Genomic DNA, 23,695 nt, shown 5'->3' on the forward strand with positions numbered 1-23,695 from the left:
TAATTTGTATCCACTTGACCATGTCGTTCTTGGGCTTGAAAAAGTTTTGAGCAGCAGAAGTGGATCTTTTGCAAATACTTGGTGAATGAGAAGAAACTTAGAGGCAGATGCACACGTGGTCTGGAGATGGCAAGCATTCCCTTTTCTTTGCTTTTAGTTTTAAATGACTTGTTAGTGTCTGCACCCCCAGCTTTCTGTTCCATACTGGACGCACAGTGTTTGTGTAGAAAGCAAAGTTATTGCACTGTGTAATAAGATTTGAATGCAAACATTTAATTAATGTTATCTGTTCAGATGCATTACTTAAACAAAAGTTAACCTTTCTGTGCCTAGTCTGAATGGAACTTTGAAACTGAAGATTATTTTTTTTTGTTTCTCTGACCAGTGCTGTGGATTGATGTACTGTTGATACAACCGCTTTCTCAGATTTCATGTATGGAAGTCAATGATGGAGTAGTAACTTTATTAATTTGGCCCATACTGACTCAGTTGAATACTAATATTTTGACCTTATTCCCTGGGAAATATTCTTCCTGCTACAAAAACTTGGAATGCATGGCCATCCCTGCGGCGAGAGCCATGTTTATGACAAGCTTTCAGAAAGATAATATTTCACATGTAAGTGCATGGCTGATGGTTCTTAACACATTTTATATAATCAGAAAGTGGCATAGGCCATCATTTTCCTATGTCTTTTGATATTCCTTTTTTTCCTTCTTTTTAGTGTCCTGAGAATTATATTGCTGTGTGCACCGTGACCCAAGAGTGACAAGGATGTGAATCCTGTGCATTGCTGACCTCACCTGGGCTGACTCAGACTCTCAAACCTCAGAACCTCATTGCAGAGAACAATTGCATCTACAAAGGTATTGAAGCAACCAACTCCTTTGATACTTCTGAGCACCTAAAGCATTGCAGTAGATCCACCAGCCTCCATTGAGGAGAGATGTGGGAAACTGGGCATCTGTTACACACTGACCAACCCACATAGTCTAACTCAGTAATCACTGAGCTGAAATCTGCCTGGTTATCTCAAGAAGGTGAAGGAAACTGGGCTAGGAATTATGTTTTGTGAGAACACAATGCAAATTCCTAAACCAGTTTTCAGTCTGGAGAGCATGTTATTGTTGTACAGTTGATAACACTTCATGGAAGCTTATTTTCTGTGCCTTAGGGGAAATACAATTAAGTGAATTTCTATTTTAAAACGCGACTCTTTCCTGTCACTGATGAAGCAATAACAATTACAGAACACGGGATTTTCTGGGAGTGTTGAGTGCTTGTTCTCATTGGTCTTAATTTTACTGCTTCTATTTGAGTCATATCTATAATATTCTCTGAGGTAGCTCACTAGAAACCTTATGATTTTACTGGTGACTCCTGGCAGGTGTGTACTTGCTGCTGTAGATGAAGGGCGCATCCCATAACTGCAGGTGTCAGTATTGAAGGTGCTGTGGTATTTCTGGACAGGGCTGTACATGATAGTAGCTGAGGTTTAGAATCACAGAATTGTGAAGGTTGGAAAAGACCTTTATGATCATCCAGTCCAAACATCAGCCCAGCACTAACATGTCTACTAACCCATGTCCCTAAGCGTCACATCTCTGAGTTTCTGCCATTTGTGCCATGGACTGCTGCTGGCATCCAGATGAGTTTGTTTCTCCACATTGAGAACTGCTTCTGTCACTAACAGAGACCAAAAATGTTCACAAGTGGTGCAAGTCCATTGCCTAGTCCTTGCGTTTCCACACTCAGCAAATGCAGAGATTTGAATCTAACATGACGAGAAAGTGTCAGAATCGGGGATTAATTCTGTGAAATAATTTCCTTGATGGGATACTGCCAGGAAGCTTGACTCTGCATTCTTTGGACACCCCAGGTTCCCATAAACTGCATGGAGAGGGCTGTATGGGCAAGGAATGCAATACAAGCTTGTAATCGTTTCAGTTAGATAGAGATATCTTAGCACATAAGTGGGATGCTCTCAAGAGCCTGCTTGTGCCAAAAAGATGACCCTTCTAGGACTGGGACCATTTATAGAATGCTGATTTTTAGTGCAGAGCACGTTTTTATAGCTGACTTTTATAAATGTGAAATACCAGGCGAATTAAGCTTGACAGTGCTGACAGAGCCTTAATTAAATCAGTGTGAACAGTATCAGTCTTGCATAACTCTGTTTCCATCAAGAGCATCAGAAATTGAGATTTTTTTTCTTTGTCCCTTGTAAGAGATGAAGTTCTGACAGCTTGTTCCCATTTCCAGTACTGCTGGTTCATTAATTCGCATCCATAACTCTAAGCTTTCTACTTCACTCCCCATCTCTCTTGGTTCTCTGTTTTGCTTCCTTAGCATTGACATCTTGGCTCATTCCCTACAGCTATATACTGGCTACAGAGAGTTCAAATATGCCTTTCCTGTAACCCTTCTGTCCCTCAGTTTAACCACAGAGGGTACAGATCTGCAGTCCCTAACCAGATCTTGCAAAGTGCTAACTACACTTGCAGTCAGAGTTCAGTTCTTTGGGTTTTTTTGGGGGGGACCAAGTCTCTAGACAAAACTGTCTTTTGAGTGCAACAAAAATTCAGCAAGTAAGTAGAGCGTTGGGCCAGGGCTGCTCCAAAATGATAGCAATCCACATGACTTCCATGAAATGGGTGCTGGTTAATTGCTGAGTATTTTAAAGTTAAAGCTGATGAAATGTCTAGTCTTGCTGTCAGAGACTTGTCTTTTACCTGTCTGCCTGCACAGGTAAAGGAGGACTTCTGCATGCCAGCCTTTGAGTCATGCAGCAAGATGAGGGCAGCCACGTGTGCAGTAAAGCACAAGCTAGGGCAGAGTCCTCTGGTTACTGAATGAGGGGCAAAAATTCTGGCACTCCCCTTGTAGATCACCTCTTTCTCTGTTTTTGAAGTCCACCAAAGCAGCTGGAAACGAGGAGGCAAGAGCTGTCTCTCTGACATGGCCTTTACGTGAAGTTAGGAGCAGGAAATGCTCATGTGATTTGTGCAATTCCAGCCAGCCTGGCTTTTCCCCAGGGGACTGGATGCCAGTTGTCCTTGTGGCTTGACAGCCAGGGAGCACCCAGTGTTGACGGAGAGCAGGCACCATGAGTCTGGCTTTGTCTGGCCTGATGCCACATGCAGGTCCCCCAGGAAAAGGAAATTCCCAGCTGCTACCAAAGACAGCTTGAAGTCGTCTTTTCTTCTGGAATGGTGCAAGGGGAACTTAACCTGGATGTGATATCTGGGATCTGGCCTGAAATCTCTTCTTCAGCTCAAGAAATAGGTTGCCTGTCTCTCACTAAACATTTTTGGCTGTCTCCTCCTTAAAAGCTTTATATAGTTTCACAAAATGACTCACACATTCAGCACTGCAAAACAGATAAACAGGGGGAAGCTGAGAGTGCAGAAATGCGTAAGGCCTGTGACTTGGTAGCGCACGGGTGGTCACATGGGTTGACTTCACTTCTGCTCTCCCTTTCTCTTTTCTGTGTGCTTATCCCACTTATGTCCCTGGTCTGAATTGATCATTCTGTGACGAGTTAGGCTTGATCAGTGCTATGAACTTTGCTAGTGTTTTCTGGGAACATATGAACCAAGGTTTAGGATGTTCAAAGTGCCATAGTGTCCTAAAATCCCAGCGTTTCTTTGGCTGCTGTTCATCTTCTTGTCTGTTCTCCATTTAGTTCCCTTTTGATTTGCGTTCAGAGTCAGACTGCATCATGCAGAAGGCAAAGAAAGAAATTTTGTGGAAGACTACCAGAAAGAAGATTGTAATCTTCTGGTCTTATCTCTCATTCTAGACATATCCTGAAATGACTCGTTCTTTCTTCTCTTTTTATTTTCACAGTGTAAGCATTTCACAGAGGAGGTGACATCTTCCAGTGCTGTAACATTTCGTCTCCCTATGTCTTCGCATTTTTTTCCACTTTCTCATCTGTGTGTTACAAACTTAATTGAACTGCACAATGACTTTAAAAATACAAATTCTAACAAAGACTAATGAGGATGTTTCTTGGCAGTTGGTCACTGTTTTGCCTTGGGCCCATAACTTTGCTTGCTGCACTCCACTGGGTGCTTAGTCCATGGTTATGTATAAAGATAACTACTTTGAGATGATTGTATCACATTTTCTTTGTATGCTTTCAGAAGGATTTAACCTTGTATAATCTGCCCATTATAACCACATTTTCCAACAATAGCAGGCTGCAGAATACAGCACAACAGTGTCAGCATTCCTGTTTCTGTTCATTCTGTCGTTATATTTAGGTTCCACTGAGCCAGTTTGAGAGCACGCAGAAAAGAAACACAAGCTCAAAGCAATGGCTGTCAGTTTTAGTCCACAAGCAAAGATGGCAAAGGCAGTAAATGAAGGAATTTTTTTTTTTTTTTCTGTCTGAAACTGGCTGTGAGAATAGCATAAGCTTAGGTGAGACCCTTTTTATCTAATCATCCACATCAAGTAATTTTCTGATTTGGTTGGACCAGCCTTACATGAAGGCACTGGAGAATCATTGCAGCACCTATCATTTTTTCTTTATGGGATTGCTGGCAATTTTCCACAGCACCATGTATCTTGCAAGTGTGAGCATGCAGAGTCTGTCTTTTGAAAGCATAGGGAACTTCCCATTCTTCTTGTTGTCTTATGACCTGTTTTCCACAAGCAATACCACGATACTTTTGTAGCAAAGCAATTTGTCATGATCTGCTTATTTCTTCTGCAAGTACGGTTAGCAGTTGCAGGAGTCAAATTCCACTTAGTTTCGTGTCTGATTAATAACTGTCAGTGATGTTTAAAGAGTTGAGCAGTCATGTTCCCTTGAAAGACCTTTTCCTTTGAGTTATTGTAAATGAACACCTTTATTTTCAGAGTAGCACGTGTCAGGAAAATCCTGAACCCATTTTGAAGGCATGTTATTGCCACGAAGGTGCATGGGTCAGATCTGTCTTTTGCAGGGCTAGAAAGGATTTCTGTTTGCCTCAAAGTGTACTTCTGGTTCCTAGAAATACTCTTGTTAAAAGATAAGCAAAACAATGTAATTGTGGACGTCCGATGGGTATTTTAGATGGAGTTAAGTCCTCCTTGTGCACCATGGGAATGGTCATAGAAGAAAAATTCCAGATGGGCTGATCATAAAGCAATTGCTTAATGAGGTTTCAAGCTGGGGCATCTGGGAGAAGAACTGTGGAGCAGAATGCTAAAAGGAAAGGCTGTGTTCATCCTGACTGGGGAAAGCTCATGCCTTGGAATTAGAAGAGTGTCCAGGGTCCCTTGTGGAGGGGAAATGGCTTCTTTTGGCCACTGTTAATTCATGTAAGAATTTCCCAGCCAAACTACCTTTGGACTTGAGGGCAAGTTTATGCAGTTTGTTACTGAGTGGGAGAAGGCTTACAGGGAAGCTGTGTCCCCAGGGAAGGGCACTGTGGAAATCCCTTGTGCCAGTGTGAGAGTTTGGTAATATTTCAATATATATAAATACTACTGTGCAGAGAATAGAGCCAATCTTGTGTTTGTTCCGTGTGCCATCTACAGAGACTTCTACCCCTGCTAAAGCTATCTTCGTGCTCTGCAGTTAATACAAACAATGTGCTTAGAAATGCACTGTCTGTGGCAGATCTGACATCACAACCAAATTCTTTAACATAACATGTTTAGGAGGAATCATGTGTCAGCTGCCTAGCACTGAAATGTATGGAATGGAATTAAGCAAACCTTTTCTTAATTAAAAAATGAAAATGGATTCTGAACTTTATCTAAGGGTCACTTTGGGATGATTTCTAGACAGAAAAAATCTTGGCTTTCTGGCAGGACAGCTGTGAGGGAGTGTTCTATTCATTAGTACACAATTTGTCCAAGAAAATATGTTCCAAGTCCTAATCAATTTAGATGAAAACTTACTGGACAGGGTTCAAGCAGGCCAGTTATGGAGTCTTATAAAGCCAAACCCACATGTCTCAGTGGGCAAGAGGCAAGATAATCTTAGCTTACAATGGAATGTTTAAATTTATACTGCTAAGACACTGACACAGGCACGAGGGTTGTTGGGCTGTGGTTTTTTTTTGGTGTTTTTTTGTTGTTGTTGTTGTTATTGTGGATTGTTCTGGTGGTTTGGGTTTTTTTTAGTTGTTGTTGTGTTTTGTCTTTTTTAAACAAGAAACATATGAAGAATTAGAAAATTTAAGTAAGAGAGAGAATGTCCCTTTAAGATATAATCCCTCAGAGAGAATGGACTGCAGCCAGGTTTGTCCTCACTTTAGCATCTATAGAAAGTATTTTGGAAGAGGATAGCTTCCAAAGCACTCAAAACGTAGGTGTGCCTCCAAATGAAGGTCCTTGGCATCACAGGCTTTTGCAGATCTTTATAATTCCCAGCTGTATAAGGATTATTTTTTTTAATGAACTGCACCAATGGTGAAATACAGCAGTTTGGAGAAACCATTGTACAGTTAGCCCTTGGGAAAGTGATGCCATGCACAGCATTGTTCATCCATTCTACACTTTTTATGACAACACAGAAAACCACAGCATAACACCTTCCCCCCCAAAAAAAAACCTTTTCTGATGTTAATGACTACAATTTTAGGTTTTGTTTTTCTGTCATTATGTTTCTCCGTTACTGCAGCTAACATTTCAGGCTGCAAGAGGGTACTTAAGTAACTCTGAAACCATGCATTTTCAGAGCCACACTAAAAATTCCCATAGGGATGAGCTATAACCAAGCAATCTTTAACTTGGGGAATATTTAATTTCTTCACTTGAAGTGGTTTTTCTAACTCGTCGAGTCTTTGCCAAGGTTGATCTCCTCTACCACTGTGAATCAAATGTGTTTTTAGCAGTAACTAATGGTGCTTAGTAAAAAGCCACATAACAAGTTGATCTCTGTCCTTACATCCATCTCTTTGCTGGTGGATCCTCTGCTCTCCTGGATCCATCACTGGAAAGTGACACATTGGCCATTTCTCCCATCTCGTCATTCTCTTCTGGCACTGAAGTCTGTGGAGGCCTTCAAGGTTTTTTTTCATGTTAGATGTGACTAGCCCTATCTATGCCACAGAGCAATCCCTCAGTCCTTAACTTGTTGCTCACCAGCTAAGGGCCTGACTTGTCTTTTCTCACTGAGACTCCTGTAACTTGAAGAGGCAGTGAAATACCCCCTCTGCAGGTTCTCCTCTCTCCACCAGCACCATCTCTAACAAACATCACCCATGCACCTGTAGCCACCCTCTGCTGAAGGGAGATATACCCCCGTGACGGGCTGGAAGTGAAATAAAGGGAATGTACAGTACTGTTAAGCAATTTGTGGTTAAAGTCACAAACTCTGGAGAATCCTCGACTACTGTAAACGCCAGTGGTTCGTTGTCTCACAGCCTCTTCCTTCCTTCACGCCCCGCTCTGCCAAGTCAGCCACCTGAGACTGTGCTCACTGCTCTTGTTTTCCCTGGCTCTTCTCACTTGTTTACTTAAAATCTCTTTTCCTCTTCTGCCCTTCATTTGAATTTCTTCTGGGAGGGTCTTATAAGGACACCTACTTTTCGCAAGAAAGCTTTAATCAGAATTTCCTGTGAGATAATAGACAGTTGTTGGGTTTTTTTTTTTTAATGTTTTGAAATGGAAATGTGATCATTTTTTAAATGTCTCTTTCATGAAGTCTGCTTTAAAATAAACACTTTTGTTACAGAAAGGAATGGTTTTAAACCAGTTTAAAAGATGAACTGTACAGAGGAAATGGGTGCTTTGGATGCAGGGGGACGGCCAATCACCCAAGGGAAAATAACCAGTGTTTTGCTGAAGCTGACTGCATATTTTCATTTCCAAAATGCAGTCAAGACTAAAACCACCTGTGAGAGAGTCTGGCCTCTTGGGCTGGTTGAGGAGGGCCCAGTGTGGAGCATCCTGTCAAAAGGCACGCTTGTTTTCACTAGGCAAATCAGTCAGTTTTTGTGGCAGGCCTGCAGCACATGAGATGAACTCATTAAAACTTTGTACTACAAACCACAAGTGAGAGGTGCAATATTTCATTGTTCAAACACAGAGAATAGACAGACGTCCTATGGAAAAGTGAGTCATATTCTCTGCAGTACATTCTGTTCATTCTGCTATAATAAACAGGAATGTTTGTTTTCTGAGAACATTAGCATCCAACTATAAACTTGATTAGGAGGGCGAGTTCCTCGGCCTGCTTCTGAGTTAGCATGTGCACTGCCGTTGGGTTGCTCAGTTGTGTAATGGCACCAGTCGTGTCAGACTGCCTTTCCAAAAGGAAATAACAGTACTTTGCTCATTTCTTTCAAATCCATCCCAAATTTCTATTAAAGACATCAAAGCGATAACTCTAATACTTTCCATGCTTTCTGAACAACTCATCTTTTAAAGAAATTGCTGGGAAACAAGGAACCAGCAAGGTTCCTTAATTTCAGGGCTTTAGACTTTTAAGAATCCCCTGGAAAGTCAAAACAAGCCACAAATCCATTTTGACATAAAACTATTCTCCACGTTTTGTGTGTTTGCATTAATTTCTGTGCTACTAGTTTGAGCTGGGTTTACATGCTACAGAAAGTACCAGGAAAGGAAACAGGTCCTTATTCTAGTTGTTGTCTTTCTGATCTTATCTTCATGATTGCAGAAGCTAAGTTATTTAATCAAATACATTTATTGTTGTTTTTGTTGGAAGACTGTGGCCAAGAGAATGACTTTTAAATAGGATGATGGCTGGCTGCATCTAGAACTAGTAGTGAAATGCTACCAGTAGTTGTCTGCTGGAAACAAAGGAAATTCTGGGAAGGAAGTTTCTGTGCAGCATAAATAGTGTTTTGGAAATCTGACTCTTGCCCAGTTGTAAGAATGGGCAAGGTCTCCAGATTTTTAAATGCTTGCTGCATTTCTAAGGACTCTAGACGTGATGGGAGGTATTTCTGCTGACTTCAGTGGAAAGAGAACTGTAGATTAGCCATGGATTAGACACCAGTTATAGCTGCAGTCAGTTCTGCTGAAGCGTTTCATCTCTTTCCATAGAATCACTTGCTCATTACAATTATTTGTTTAATGCAGTGCTCCTGGAAGTGAGGTCCTGTCCTGAGGTATCTGAAAGAAATAGCTGAGAACGATCAATATCTGTTCTCTGGCTCTGACAGGCAGGTATTCTCCAGCTCCTGGGGTGCTTGACAGTATACTAAGGCTTCTCTTTTAACTGACTTTTTTTTTCTTCCACCTTCTGTCCAGGCATCAGAGGGGCAGTGGCAGGTGGTTGCAGACTCTACATGGTGCAAGATAGAGCGTTCACTGGAAAGCTGTGAAGTGACAGCATGAGACTGCAGATGAAATGACAACTTCACTCCTCAGACTAAATGTACGTTGGAACACCCAAGTAGGAGGTAAGTAGCCTTTCCTCTTTTATGTAATGTTTGAAAGGATTGGAGTGTTTCAAGTTCTACTGATCATACCATAGGAAATATCTGGTGAGCATTATTTAGCTACGTACTGAGAAAAAGATTTATATCTTTAAATCTTGAACAGATCCAGGATGTCTCAGTGCTTTCCCTGGCAAGAACACATGGTTGGTGTTGTTATTTTCTAGGTAAAATACAGGAAGTTTATCTAGTAACAGAGCCTTTTAAATCCAGGGCAGCCTCAAGTCTCATAACACTCCCTGCACAGACATGCCTGTGTTACAGGTGAAAGCACTGCCATTAAAAAAATGGAGAATGAGCTGATCTCTTCTATTTTCACTTTACCTTTCCCCAGTGGCACACTGTCTTCTCATCATGGTAACTGTCACCCTGGGACTAAAGTGATCTTATTTTTTTCTTTTAATCTGCTTTCTCTGGAGAGAAGGATGCTGTACGTGCAGCAGGTTCAGGAGCTGCAGAGGTCTTTGCTGTGGTGGCTCCTGGTGAGGCGTGGGCCTGCAAGGCTGTTTGGTAGTCGCTGCTGCAGGCAGTGTGTGTGCAAGCATCACATGGTATCTATAGGGGCAGGAGAATCTCTTCCGGTATTCTATTGTTTGATTTGCTGATTCTCACACTTTTGTGAAGAAATGCATAGTTGCTTCCTGCCTCAGTTTATCTGTAGCACAGAAACAGGGAGATTCCCAAGTTACCCAGAGCTAAATGTTCAATTACTCATAGCTCTTATGCGCCCTGGAGCAGAACACGAGCTTTGAAGCTGCATACCATCGTTTCTGTGATTTAAACATCAGAGGAGCCCCTTTTCTGAAGACGCTGTTGTATTCTCCTGGTTATATTTGGTGGCACTGCTGAGTTCAGCCATCAGCATGCAGGGTTGCAGCACGTAGACCCCGTGCCGTTCCGTGTGAAGATTCAGGTTTTACTTTCTGTAAGGTGCGTCCTGCTGGCTACCTGAGGAGCTGGAAAGATGCCTGTTATGTGTGCTGTGCTTTTGAGGTGCAGAAAGCAGCATTTAGCAGATCCATACTCTGTAGTCAGTACGTGCAGCTTCTGTGTGCACAAGCAGTGGCCCGCTCCTAGCATCAGTGCTGCCCCGACCTGACCCACAGCTGTGCTCTGCCCGGTGTGGGGCTGCAGGCATACATAGCATCCCCCAGCTGGGCTGGAAGTCAGCTCACTCTTCCCTTGGGAACAGGCTCTGCTGTTTTACCAGCAGCTCCTAGGAGGCTTTAACAGTTGAGCTTATGCTGGCTGCCCCAGCGCACAGAGGTCAAACAAATTGAATTGCTCTTCAAATTAGCTGGATACCGCTTTGATCGCTGTCCATTTGAGACGTGTGTTTGAACTGGAAAAATGCATGCCACGTTCCAGCCACCTCCTGCAGCCAGGACAGCAGTGATGCCACTGGCAACCATGTGCTCTCACTGAGCCTTACTTAGCTGGAAAGCTGTCGCTGAAGCGTGCCCTCTATCTAGAGTGATCTCAGCCTCGCTAGGCCTATCTCTTACAGATGTTAATTCCTAACTATTATCTTTAGTTTCAATAGAATAGTAAGCTGCAGTAAGGAGGGGATATGTTCAATTTAAACACTGAGATTACCATGCTCCAAATGAAGCCACTTTTATTAATAATTACCTCGCTGCCGTGACTCTGAATTTGAACAGCTGGACAGACTCTGCTCTTTATTAATTTCCTTGGATCCTTTGGCACAAAGCCCTCAATTCCTGTGATGTAATGGTATAAAAAGTTGGCTCCCGCCTGAGCTTCCACCCACAAGTTCTAAATTTGGAGCATGGCAAATTTCTGCAGATTCCAGAGACAGGCTATGCTCAAGACGTGCTGATGCCTTCAGTCCCATCCCATTGCACCAAACAACAAGATTGTGTGCTTTTTATAACTAGGATAATAAATATGACTCAGATGCACATGTTGTCTATGTAAGCACTTGGGGTTGGCTATCACTTTATGGCACTGGGAAGAAGCCAAGCCAAATAAAAATTGTTTTGAGTAAATATTACATTTCTAGAGCATGAATAACTTTTCTCTCCAGCCAACATGTCGCTAATGGGAATAAGGAAGAAGACGGGGTGGGAGGAAAGCAGTAACTAAATCATCCCACTGAATACAGACAGTCTGCAGCAAGACCTGTTGTTTCGACCCATCTGGGGCGTCATGTCCCAGATAACTCATAGTGGGTTTCAGCAAGGCCACAGGTGATGGAAATAAAAGAAGCTAGATCGCTCAGCACCATGCTGCTGCACGGCTTTCTCCTGGGTGGTATTTCTGCCCGTGGTATGAAAAGCAGGCAGCCGAAGAACCCAGTGTCCTGCTCTCCCTTGCTCCCACATCAAGCATGTGGATTGCTCCATGGAGATCGGCGTTGCTACTCACGTGCTCAGCACTAAGCATGTGCATATGTCTGTTCAGGATCCGGGCCAGGAGGAAGGATGAGGTTTTTTTTATCCTGCAACTTTGGGACCTTTGAGGGGTGTCTGCATTGTGCAGCTCGGGGAAACAGAAAATGAGCCTGCATGCAGCTTGGTGCTACTGCACCAGAAAGGGAAGCAGCTCTCTGGGGCAGTGAGGTGCCGTCCTGCCACCAGCACGCACCACTGCAGGGATGGTCAGCAGAGCTGCTGGCTCTGCTCCAAGGCTTTCAGCAAGTTATGTCTGCTTCTTTCCCCTCCCTGCCCACTAAAAGAAAAGAAACCACCAACAAACACATTTACCCCTGCCCTTGAGCACTTCTCGGCAAACAGCTTATAAAGTACTTAATGTACCTGGACTATAAAGGGATAACAGCAATGCTTTGTTTTCCAAAGACATAGGAGAAAAAAGATTATGTTAATGTATGCAATGGGGTGGGGGAAAAATTATCTGGAAACATTCCCTCATAACAGGAATCTTCCGGGCTCCCGGGACGCAAAAGCCAGACAGAAATGATGGGAGAGAGTCTAGCTTTGAAAATCGTTGGTGGCTTTCCTATGTTCCTGAGCACTGTGCATCCCGTCCTGTTGCACTTATGAGCTTTTTCACACCGAATAAATGAGCGCTTTCCTGAACTTTGCTGTCTTTTTGGGTTTTTTTTACAGACTAGTTTGGCATGGGAGGAAGAAAAGCTGGCTTTAGAAGAGTTCAGACAGGAAGCAGCAATATTCCAGGAAGATTTCCGAGTCAAACAGGAGAGGAACTGGCTTCTCGAAGAGCGTATTGCAGAGATTCCCTAAAACATTCAGCTGCACAGCTGGAGCAGGTGAGTGGGAACGCGTAAAGGGCACGCGATGTTCTTGTGTCCCAGCTGTCCCTATCAGAAGCACTAGAGAGGAGTTATTCTGTGCTGCAGGCTGGACCACAGCTCACAAATAAAGCATTTTAAGGGCTGTGAGCCCTGCAATAATGACAGCCTTGACGTCAGCAGACCTGCACCTCTAGAGACTAGGCTGAGAAATCAGTGCCTGTTTGCCCAGCTAAGGCAGCTTTGACTGTGTTTTCAGTATCTGGGCGATAAGTCTTTTTCCATGCCTTGCAAAGCTGCCAGTGGTCATTTTCTGCCAGCAGATCAGCCCAAGCAGTGTATGAGGAGACTAACTCCGTCCCTTTTGTAATGCAATTTACAATTCAGATCAACTTTTGTAACACAAGAAAGTGTTTTTACATAGTAGAGCTTCTAAAGTGTTAGAACAGTTGGAAAATCCTAAATTGCTTTTAGCAGACAAGAAAAAAAACAGTGAAAAAAAAACCATTGTGGATTGCAGAAGTGGGAGCTGATGGTCAGTTCCCAAGACTGAAAGCATATTCAGGGATGGCTGTTGCACTTGCAATTTGAACACGAGTACTTCAGCCTTCAGCAAGGTATTTGCACCTACCTGCAAAACTTGTTGCTCTGGTTTGTAAAGCTTAAGCTCTGAAAACTGTCCAGAGTCAAGGTCAGTCCTGTTTGGGTTTACCAGGATGTTTCTGGACTCCAGGTGCCCAAGGGAGGGGAGAACTTACCTGGGATTGAGTCAGCAGCCTGATTTAGGGATGATGAAGGAGGGCTTGGTTCAAATGCAGAGTGACTTCATGACTGTTGCCATGTTTTTTCTGACACTTTAGGGCTAGCTACATGGTGATTTCAGCTCATTAGAAATCCAAAGGCTGCTTCAATATGAGGTTGTAACCCAAGAGCTCATAGGTGGTTTTCAGGCCACCAAGAATTAGCCATAAAGGCAGAGGGGCTGAAAGTTTCCCAGTGGATGGCAGATGTTGTGCCAGGAGGCTCTGCTCATGCAGAGTTGCTCTGATCTGAATGGCCTTCCCTCAAGGGTTCACACAGCCATCTGCAATTTGCACCTTGTGGGCACAATTTCAGCTTATCATGGCATTGCTGCATCTCTTTGCAGGAACAGCCGTGTTTTGCAGGCACTTTAAGAGCTAAACTATTACCTATTAAAACTTGCAGGTTTTAATAGATAAATATCCATCACATTTCATCAGCTGAGGCATAAGGAGGTTAAGGGACCTGACAAAGGTGATAGCAAGTCAGATGGCTTGGAATTTTGTAGCTCTGAAAGATCATCTTTCTAAAACAGGAAACCCTCTGAAGAGTAGTAGGTTTTCATTAAAACAACAGTTCAAACCTGTCGATCTTGATATATCAGGAAAACAAGGAATGTAGAAAATGTGAGTGTTAGCCTGGTCTCTCTTAAACTAAACCACCAGGTCTGCGTTCCTACAGAGAAACAAATACCCTGCAGGCATCGTGGTGTCTTTGATTTATTTTTGGAAGCTGAACCTCCCCCTCTTTTGTGTCTGAACTAAGAAAAAAACAAGGATTTGGGGCCAACAGAAGGTTTCTGGAGAAAAAAAAGCCTCCAGTCTCCCTGCTCGAGAGTTTGTGACATGAGCAGTTAAACCAGCGTAATCCAACTTAGCCTCCTCTACATTTCAAAATGAGATTAAAGTTCGTAAGTCGCTGAGGGAAAATGTTACCCAACAGAGCAACTGTCTGACTCTCAAAGTAAACACCGGGCCTTTGCAGGGGAGAGCACAGACCTGCTAACAGTCACCTGAGTAACTCAGGGCAGTGGCTGTGCACAGGGGTGAGGCTCGGCGCTGCTGGCAGCCCGCTGGGCAGATGGCTGGCTGCCTTGCTGGTCAGCCCTGCTGGTTCTTGCTTGCGTTGCCATTGTGCGGTAAGGTAAGGTAAGTCACATGAACCCTGAGAAGAGCTTTCGGTTCACTGTTCCGCGTGCTTTCCTTGCAGTGGAAGACTGGTTCTTCCTCGTTGCCCTAGCAGTGTTTAGCTGCACGTACACAAGTGACACAGCTCGAAGTAAGCTACCAGCTCAGCTGTAAATAACTCATGTAACACCGCATCTGTGCGAATCTGCCTCTCCAAAACAGGATCTGCAGATGTGATTAATTAGTATGAGAGGAGCTGCTTTGCTCCCGGAGCTGTTTTCAGCATGCCTGTGCGGTGGTGTCCGGCTGCCATCTGGCGTCGAGTGCCCAACGGGGGCCGCAGTAGGGCAGGGCCCCCAAAGCGTCCCCCTGCCAGCCCAGCCTGCCGACAGGGCTGCTCGAGTGGCAACCTCTGGGCGACGGCCAAGCCGTGAGCAAATCCTGCCCAGACTCACCAGGGCCCCCCGCCACGGTATCTCCCGCATTCCTGCGGCAGATTTGGTATTTCTTATTGTTTTCCCCATCTCTGGGGGAGCGGCTGCAGCTGCCTGGCCGGCCTGCCAGGGCAGGAGCTGGCGGAGCCTTGTGCGCTGGTCCCACAGCTAGCCGGGGGCTTTGGAAAATCTGTGTCATTCTCACCCCACGTCGGCACGTAGGGAGCTGGGGCTGATCAGGAGGGGTGAGATAAAAGTGAGGAAAGAATGGAAAGCTTGAAGAGTACGAGGAGCTGTGCTGCACCACCAGTGTGGGAACGGCGTCTGCTCGGTGCGCGCTGCCCTGTGCCCAGCGTTAGCCCAGCAGCTCTGCTGGAATCATTGCGCTGGTATGCAGCAGCAGAGCTCCTCACGTGTGCCAGCAGGAGTGACTGGTGTGCAGTCAGCTGGATTGTAGCTGGGATGCAGAGACAGCAGTGGGAGTGACTGCTCTGAGTTGGGTGAGGAGGGAAAATGGAGACAGAGTTGTCTTTGGACTCGTGCTGCATAGCGTTGGTCTCTGCAGAGGTACAAATACCAGGGAGCAGCCTGGCCCAGTGAGGGCAGGGTTCTTTTATAAGCAGGACCGCTTATAAAAGCTGCTGTGTTACAAGACCAGCAGCCATGCATTTGTGATCTGTGCATTGCTTCACATGGATAGAGACAGAGGAAGTGTGAAGAGGCTTTTGTTGAGTCATGCTGGGACTGGGAGAACTGCACAGATCAGCACGAGGGGGCAGTGGCTCCCAGCAGGGTACCTGATGGCATTGGATGGGGCTGGGCCACCAGCAGCACGTAAGGAGTTGGGCTGTGGGCCTTGGGATGGTGGTCATCTCAGCCACACGTCTGCCTGAGCTGCACCATGGGCTGGCAGCAACCCCCTGGGCTTCAGCTCTGCTTGCTTTTCATCCCATGGCATGTGTTCAAATTGGACTTGCTGGTCATGTTAAATGAAAGGCTGCAGATTCCTTGTGCAGGTAGGAGCAGCCAACACAAGCCTTTGCAAATTGCACTCATACTTGCAAGCACCCCCATAGGCTCCCTGTGACACACTGGTGCTGCACAAGCAAGTCACTTGTGCGTGTGGAGAACAGGCAGCAGAAATAACAGCAGACAGGCCCTTGCACGAGGTGGTGGGGCTAGATCCTGTAAAAGGCTGTGTTGTGCTGTAACTGTAGGAAGCAGCCCTGTTAATTTCCTAAGTGTACAAAGCTGGTGTTAGAGAAGGTTCCACTGACAGGCACAAGAGCTGTGTGAGCACTGAGAACGCGAAATGAAGTGGAAAGGGGAGTTGTTTGTTTGGTTTATTTGTTGATGAGTTTAAAATAATGGCCAGAAGAAAAAAGCAAATAAAATTGTTCTGATTTGGTTTTTGCTTGTTTGTTTTCATGGCCTTCTGTTGATGTTGTGTCCAGTCAGTTGTGGGCTTTCTCTCGGAGTATCTGCTCATATTCTTTTACATTGCCTGCACTGGTTTCAGCTCTGCTTGCTTTTCATCCCATGGCATGTGTTCAAATTGGACTTGCTGGTCACGTTAAATGAAAGGTGGTCACATTCTCAGTAGAAGGAGCCCTTCAGATATGGGATCCGTGCTGTGTCTGCTCACCGTGCCAGGAGGGGAGCCGCTAGCCTTGCAAACAGCAGGTGGGTTTGTGGTCTTTTTCACTTGAGATTTAAACAGGTGAATCTGTGTCCTGCTCTGGAAAGGACAGTAGGTATAAAACCACTCCTGTGGCCTTGGGGCATTTTTATCCTGCATGTCAATGAACACTGCTCAGCGGGATGAGAGAGATCAGGGTGAGGGTGAAGGACAAATGAGGCATGTATACAAGACAACTGGTAAAGCCTTATTTACAGGCAGGTAACCTTCCTTACACGTTTCTCCTTGAGCCAGGCCCTATCTCTTTAGAAAAGCTCAATTTATCCTAAGCTAATGGTAACACTCTTATTGTACAATCTTTTTTCCTAGGCTCGTGGTTACCTCTGGGGTTGTGTATATTGAGCTGAGATGACTGAAGAACCGAAGAGGCTCATGAAGTCGAGGACGATGGCTTGCGGCAATGATGGCAGCAAGGTGATTGTAATACAGGTTGTGTAATGTTTGCTCACCCTTCGTACATCGTTCTGTTTTCTTGTACATGTCTATGGAGTTGATGAAGGGAAATGAAGGGTGCTTTCCATTGTCTCGAGACTCAGCATGAGTAACACCCCCCCCCCCGTTAATCACGGTTCCCTGGAGAAACTGAGCTGCTTAAGGTCCAAACCACCACCAGATGGCAGCTGAAGTTCAAATATGAGATGGGCCCAAAGTCTCAGCAGAGGACTGCTAGAGAGGGGAACTTTGTGGTCCTGGAATTGGGAAGATTAAAAAAAAAAAAAAAAAAAAAAAGACAGCTATGGTTACTGAGTAATTGGCATAGTGAAGGCAGCGTTGGAAAGTCCCTACGTGATGGGTGAGTGGGGGAACTAACATTTTAGTGCTGCAAGAGTTCCTTCATTCTATCAGGCAACTTTTGAGCATACTTTCCTTTACATTACAAGCAATAGATTACTGCTTTGTCCCAAGTGGCTGAAACACTGTGTGTGTGCCTCTTATCCTGGTCACGCACCAGTGCTCAGAAATGTTGACTTAAAATGCTTTGTTTAGTCAAGATAACATTCAGAGCAGACATTTCCAGTTCACTTTTACTGAAATAGATGCTGAGGTGACTTCCAGAAGAAACCGCAAGACTGAATACTTGCGTGCTTGTTTGGTTTTGCTTCGTTTTTCTATCTATCTCCCCACCCCAGTCCCACCCCCACAGCTCCCCTGGATACAGACATTGTCCTAGCACAGCATTACTTCCTCAGGTAGGCTTTCCTTTTGTGGCTGGAAAGTTCAACTCAAGTAACCCAAGTTGCTGGAAATCTGCCTGTTACAGCTGGAGAATGAGTGCGTAAGGCTGTTAAAGTCTCATAAATCAGCTCCATAAAGTGGTTACAGGGCAAAAATTGTGTCTTAGGTGAAACAAAGAATGGTACTGTGTTATTGGTTTGTAGGTTTGTTCTCTCAGCAGCAGAAGGAAAACCTGAACTGGGCAGCCAGAGGATAAAGCCCTCTTGTGCATCCTTCTGAGGCACCACAAGCAGCAGAAGCAGCTTCCTACTGCCCCAGCACAGGTAAGTCTGATGTGTACACAGCACTAGATTTTGCAAGATGTTACCACTGATTTGCACTGTGTCACATCTCGTTGGGGATGAGCTTTGGTTCATCTCCTCTTGTAACTCTAAGAAGTATGTGGTGACACGTTGATCAAGGGCTGTTTTGGCTGCAATGTATGCACACTAAGTCTGCAGCTCCATGAGAACAGTAGGTCATCCCTGGGCCAGTAGATGCAGTGGTACATCAGAAGCAAGTCTCTATCAATTCATTTCACATCTGCCACACTTTGTGTTTCAGAAACCACCTAAGTTAACTTCAATCCAACTCCCAGTGACCACACCATTAAGAGTATTCCTTAATTATTATTTCTTATTATTAAGAGCCAGATAGGAAGTGAACTGAGTAAATACCTCAACAGTGCAGTTATTGACTTTCGGCATCTTCTGAAATCCCACAACCCAAAAGAAACCCATACAAAAAGCCAACTCTACATTCTAGAATGTAATTGATGTTTATTACTTTATTAAATAGCCAATTCTAAAGAACAGTAAAAAACAGGCATCATTTGGTGTTCTTAAAAAAAAAAAAACCAACACAACATTTGTTCAAAATAAAGACTGTTAGAAAAATTAACAAGTTTGGCCCCAGAAGGCGTATGTAGACCTTCTGCTCCCCATGAGAAGCACTGGGCAGTTATAAATACTGTTCCTTTTCATCTAGCAAAGTTTAACAATGTATACATTAGTATTTCCATTACAGTTTTTTTTTTTTCACATTTTTTTCTGTAAACAAGATCAATATAAAACTGCCTTGTTAGCAAGCTTAAGAAACTATTGCTTTTCTGTACAGTAAATACAAGTAGGACAATCCTGGATTTTCTTTCCATTTTCATCAGCATTCCATTTACCAAAACATTAAAAAGATTTCAATTAGTACAAAAATATAATCAAAGAGTAAATGATTTCAGTATTTGAGTGAGTCCTAGTTAACAGGCAATGAAAATGCTACCGAGTTCTGAATCTGAAGATCTGTCTGTACAGCTTCTGCTCTTCTGAGAGCTGAACAGCACAGTGCTGCTTCCAAAGGCACTGGTTATCCATCTGAAACGTTCACATCTTATTTACTAAAGGTAATTTAACATTGAGCTGAATGAAAAACCGCTGTGTTTGGTGTATGTGCAAAAGGCAAAGCTGATTAACAAACCACACCAGTGGGCACCTGCTCTTTACAAGGCAGGACTGACTTCTCAGAATGCCTGTAGAACTTAGCAAGAACTGTGACTTCAGTTAGATCTCAGTCTCGTGTGGGTGATCTACTGGGCAACATCACACACTTGTTCCTTCCCTGCAGAAACAGAAATCCCTCTCTTGTTCTCTGCAGAGAAGTTCAAGACTCAATGGAAAATCTTTATTACCAGTACTGCTGAAATGATTGGCAGGAATTATTTTTTTCTGTAGCAGTACTGCTACTGACTCATCATTTTTATATCAAATAAAAATGTCAAATTTAGTTTTCATCTTCCATTTTTCTAATCTGGCCTCTAATTGAGAATAGGACAAAAGGAGTGCTACAACTATAGGACTGGTCATTGCATCAACAAGTGTTTTGCATATAAACACAAGTTTGATGCAGATATTTCATCTCTATGTGTCATCATGTTCCATTTGTGCGTTCCAGAAAAATCTGTAAGCCAGAAGTGAGCATCTTTTAAACCATGAACAGAGTGCATTACGGTTTTCCAAGTTCTTAAATTCTTTTCTAACCCAGTCTCAGATATACGGCAGTGACAAAAATCAATCTTGCATGACTGCTTTTCCTAAATGTTCTACAGCAGCATTTTGTACATGCCTGTTTCCAATGCTTTTATGTGCATTCCTGCAGAGGACACACAGACCAGAGGAGCCAGGAACCAGAGAAAACGGGCAGCCAGGGATGAAGCCAGCCACATGAAGAGCAACAGGCAGACAGAGGAAAAAGCAAAAAGAGACTAAAAGGAAGGAAAGGTAATGCTCTGGACAGAGTCCACAGAATTGACTTATCCCATGTTTATGTTATACTAACTGAACCAGTATAGCAATTGCTTCCCTTGCTGTTTGAAATGAGTGATGGTGCCTGATGAGTTAGATGCTGCCTGTTTGTTACAGGCTAATACAGAAACCACCGTGACACAGCCTACGCTTAAATAAAAAATCTTCAGTAGAAAAATCTTGCATAAAGGAACAGAATATCTGTTAAGGTGAAGGAAGACAGCAAGTACTGCCAGACAGCACATAGTGGTGTAGTTACTGAGCTCTTAGTAGACACTTCTGCATGGTAAACAGTATTTCCTTTATAGAAAGGCCCTCCTGCTGAGTAAACTAGCATCTTCAAAAGAGCAATAAGCTGTTCTTGCAAAGCAGAGTGAACAAAGGTGGACTTCTGTTCACAAGCAGTATGTCAGCTATCGTCATTACTCAGATGAGGCTTTTTTCCCTTTCCAGCTTTTTTCTCTTTGCTCCAGTTCAGCTTCAGTGAAGGCTGCCGGGCCCCAATTTGTGATGAGATGTGGATTCTTGGAGCCTGGAAGACAGAGTGCATTGAAACAAGAGTTTCTGACAGTACCACCACTCCCACAGCAGCAGGACAGACTCAGGATGATTCAGTCAGCGCTCCATGGTCAGGAGCCATCTCAAAGGCAGCCCAAGGAGCCACCTAACTGCAGCAGGAGGAACACCTGGGACACAGCAAAGGTGCTTCAAGGGAGAGGTTCCCAGCTGTTGCAGTCTCAGCCTAAACATCCAGTAAGTGGTGAAGGTATCTTTACTTTGTGCTTTTGGCAGTCCACATTTAGACTGACTGTGTTAAACACTCAAACATGGCAGGTTCAGGTTGATCCTTGCTTTGTTTAAATATATATAATAATACAATGCAATACTATAATAATGTAAATATTAGAGACAGTATGATATAATGCAGTATGTTGTATCTTAAGATCAATACAACACTGTGATACAAAGTCGTAATATAATGTAACAGTTATTGCACCACATCATACCATATCCTATAGTATGATATAATGCTAAAAAAGAAATAGTTTTAGCAAGGCCCGTAAAGACTTGACAAGGTTCTTATGTTTAATTTTGCACAAATTTAACACTCCAGGTATGTGGATTTCATAATGGTCCTTCTTAAAGCAACTAAGAGCTTTTATCTACTCCTAACTAATTTAATAATACTAATTTATTTCAAGCAAAACCAAATCCTCAGCAGGCAGTAGTCTTATCAGGCAAGATCCTTCAGTAATTGCACTGCACACAACAAGTTTTAAGTCTTATATTAACAGTACTTTTTTGTAATACACTGTACGTAGTGCAGAGTTGCAAACTTCTTTCTTCAGAACCATGTAGGTTCTGAATGCACAACAATCCTACCACGCAGAGAGAAGATCCTACTCTGACCAGCAGTTCTGACAATGCAGTGTTTATAGGCTGTAGAGAAGCCAGTAAGAAGAAAACCTACAGGAAAAGGTGGCCTTGAATACACACCTGATTGACGCACATATGTGAGTACAATGCTTTTGTGATTTTAATGTTGATAACTTAATTACCTGGCTCTATTAGCCGAATTAATCCCTCATGATGAGCTACTTTGTCTTTCCAGCTCCTGGTGTTATTAGCTGCCGTTTCCAACTTCTTTTTAACCTCCTGAAATAAAACATAGCCCCATTTAAAAAAAGAAAATAACTTTATTGTATTTATACAAAAATAAAACATTTTTCAATCTAACAACTGTACCATGCTCTGTCAAGCTGCACTGCTCAGCGTGGACAGGGCTGTTCCATTTCAGATCAACACGTTCACTCACTCAGTCACTGGCTTATAAAGTAAGTTGTCAAACTAGAATCCAGCACTATCTGGGGCTGTAAGATGCCTGTAGCTGTGTAACTACAACTACTCTTCAAGTAGATCAAAACCATACATAAACTGTGGTTTAGTACGAGTCGTGTTATATTTAGTAGTTTTGAGATCTAATGTCAGCTGCTGAATACATCTCACAGTTAGAAATCGTAACGTGACAAATGGAACAGACTGCTGCTGATAGCCACAAGCAAGAAAGAGAGATTCTTCTGTGTAAACTGGTGTTTTGGTCAATTCCAAGTAGAAGGTCGGCATGATAAATTATTTCTAAAATAATGTAAACTACTGCACTCCACCACTTCAGATTTACTGTTTGTTTTTTTAATTCTCTTACAGTCAGCCATTAGTACAGAGTAGTAAATGATACTGCACATTCAAAAAAGCTAGTAAAGTGACCAGAAATATTCCACCTTGGAATCCTGTGCCACTCCAGACAGCTCCATAGTCTGTCCTTCACAGAAGTTAACTCCAAGGACACAGTGACAGCATAAACATACTCCCAATTAAACAGAAATCTCACTGTTTTGTATTCCTGACCTAAACAGAGGCAGGGTCAACACCTCTCCAGCCCTATGAAGTACAGAGAAATACAGTCTCTGCACTCACTGATTCTGAGAAACACTTCACATTTCTTCCATGAGTACAGCTACTGGCCTACACAAAAAAATGCTCAACAGAAACAGACAACAGGCCTGGCATTTGGGAGACCAGGCACATTAGAGGATCTTGACTCATTCCTTGCCATCCTCGATATCAATTCAGTGCTTAAGTACTTTAAAGGAACAAGGGCTTTCAGGTGTACAGCAGTATTTCATCTGTAGAAGACACTGTCCCATTACATCATAAAAAGAAATTGAAAGAGTATCTAATTCAAAAGCATCACATTTGGTTATGACAGCAATGGAATTGCATACAGCAACAGACAGACACATGAAGAGTATTTCAGGCTACAACTGAGTTGGCTTGCATAGGAATTAGGATAAAAGAATAAAGGAGTGAAATATTTTAAACCTGTCCTCTTCTTCAAATACATGTACTGGTCTGTGGCAAAAAAATAAAAAATAAAATCACAGAACTACCCAACCTGTTCTTATAAATCTTGTGCTTTCCTAATCCTAAAACAGGCATGACTCTGAGGAACTTCAAATTCAGTTCAAATACTGCATACGTGGCCAACAGAAGAGGCTGATAAACAAAATAAATCGCTCACCTCATATTGCTCAAGGGCCTCTTTCCTTTCCAGTTCAAGCAGTTCCAGTTGCTGCATAGCAACCTGAAGAGCCTGTTCCTTTATCATTCTCTGGTTTTCTAGCTCCTGCTTCTCTGCTTCTGTCATCTGAATGGTCTGTTGCTGCTCCAAGTGCCATTTTTCCAGTTCAGCTCTCTTTGCTGACTCCTCTTCCAGTAATCTGCAATGGGGATTATGGTGTTAGCTGCATTTTACAGTAAGCTGTAGCCTCTGTGTATAGCATACACAGAGGAGAGCCAAGCTAATTGTTTTCTTTCTTGGAAATTTTAATTAAAAATAAAAATCAAATATTGGGAAGCAGAGAAAATGTTACTGCTTCTTGGCTTGTCTTCAGTGTGGCACTGAAAGCCACTCCAGCAGTGATGCAG

The 23,695-nt window shown here is 43.3% G+C and overlaps 1 protein-coding gene and 1 long non-coding RNA gene across 4 annotated transcripts in view; one reads left to right on the forward strand and one right to left on the reverse strand.

The window, feature by feature from the left end:
• Positions 1–481: 481 nt before the first annotated feature.
• LOC149917736 (uncharacterized) lies at positions 482–20,180 on the forward strand. Of its 2 annotated transcripts, none has more exons than XR_016466701.1 (7): positions 482–618; positions 725–866; positions 9,220–9,371; positions 12,497–12,657; positions 17,010–17,129; positions 18,080–18,199; positions 20,064–20,180. It is a non-coding gene; the product is annotated as an uncharacterized LOC149917736 (long non-coding RNA). The 2 variants fall into 2 exon arrangements; XR_016466700.1 differs by having other exon boundaries at positions 488–618; positions 17,010–17,114.
• The window catches only part of SWAP70 (switching B cell complex subunit SWAP70), a 33,815-nt gene continuing 28,804 nt past the window's right edge, over positions 18,685–23,695 (reverse strand). Inside the window, exons 8-10 of one of the 2 annotated variants that reach the window (XM_090140456.1) lie at positions 23,289–23,487; positions 21,769–21,865; positions 18,685–20,741 (exon numbers count right to left, since the gene is read on the reverse strand). In XM_090140456.1, the coding sequence (XP_089996582.1) occupies positions 20,632–20,741; positions 21,769–21,865; positions 23,289–23,487 (406 nt within the window). In that variant the 3' untranslated portion in view covers positions 18,685–20,631. The remainder of the gene's footprint in view (positions 20,742–21,768; positions 21,866–23,288; positions 23,488–23,695) is intronic. The other variant, XM_031613996.2, reaches the window with a different exon arrangement.

The sequence above is a fragment of the Phasianus colchicus genome, chromosome 5 (assembly GCF_987193195.1).
Source record: "Phasianus colchicus chromosome 5, bPhaCol1.hap1.1, whole genome shotgun sequence".
In the NCBI taxonomy this organism is placed as follows: Eukaryota; Metazoa; Chordata; class Aves; order Galliformes; family Phasianidae; genus Phasianus; species Phasianus colchicus.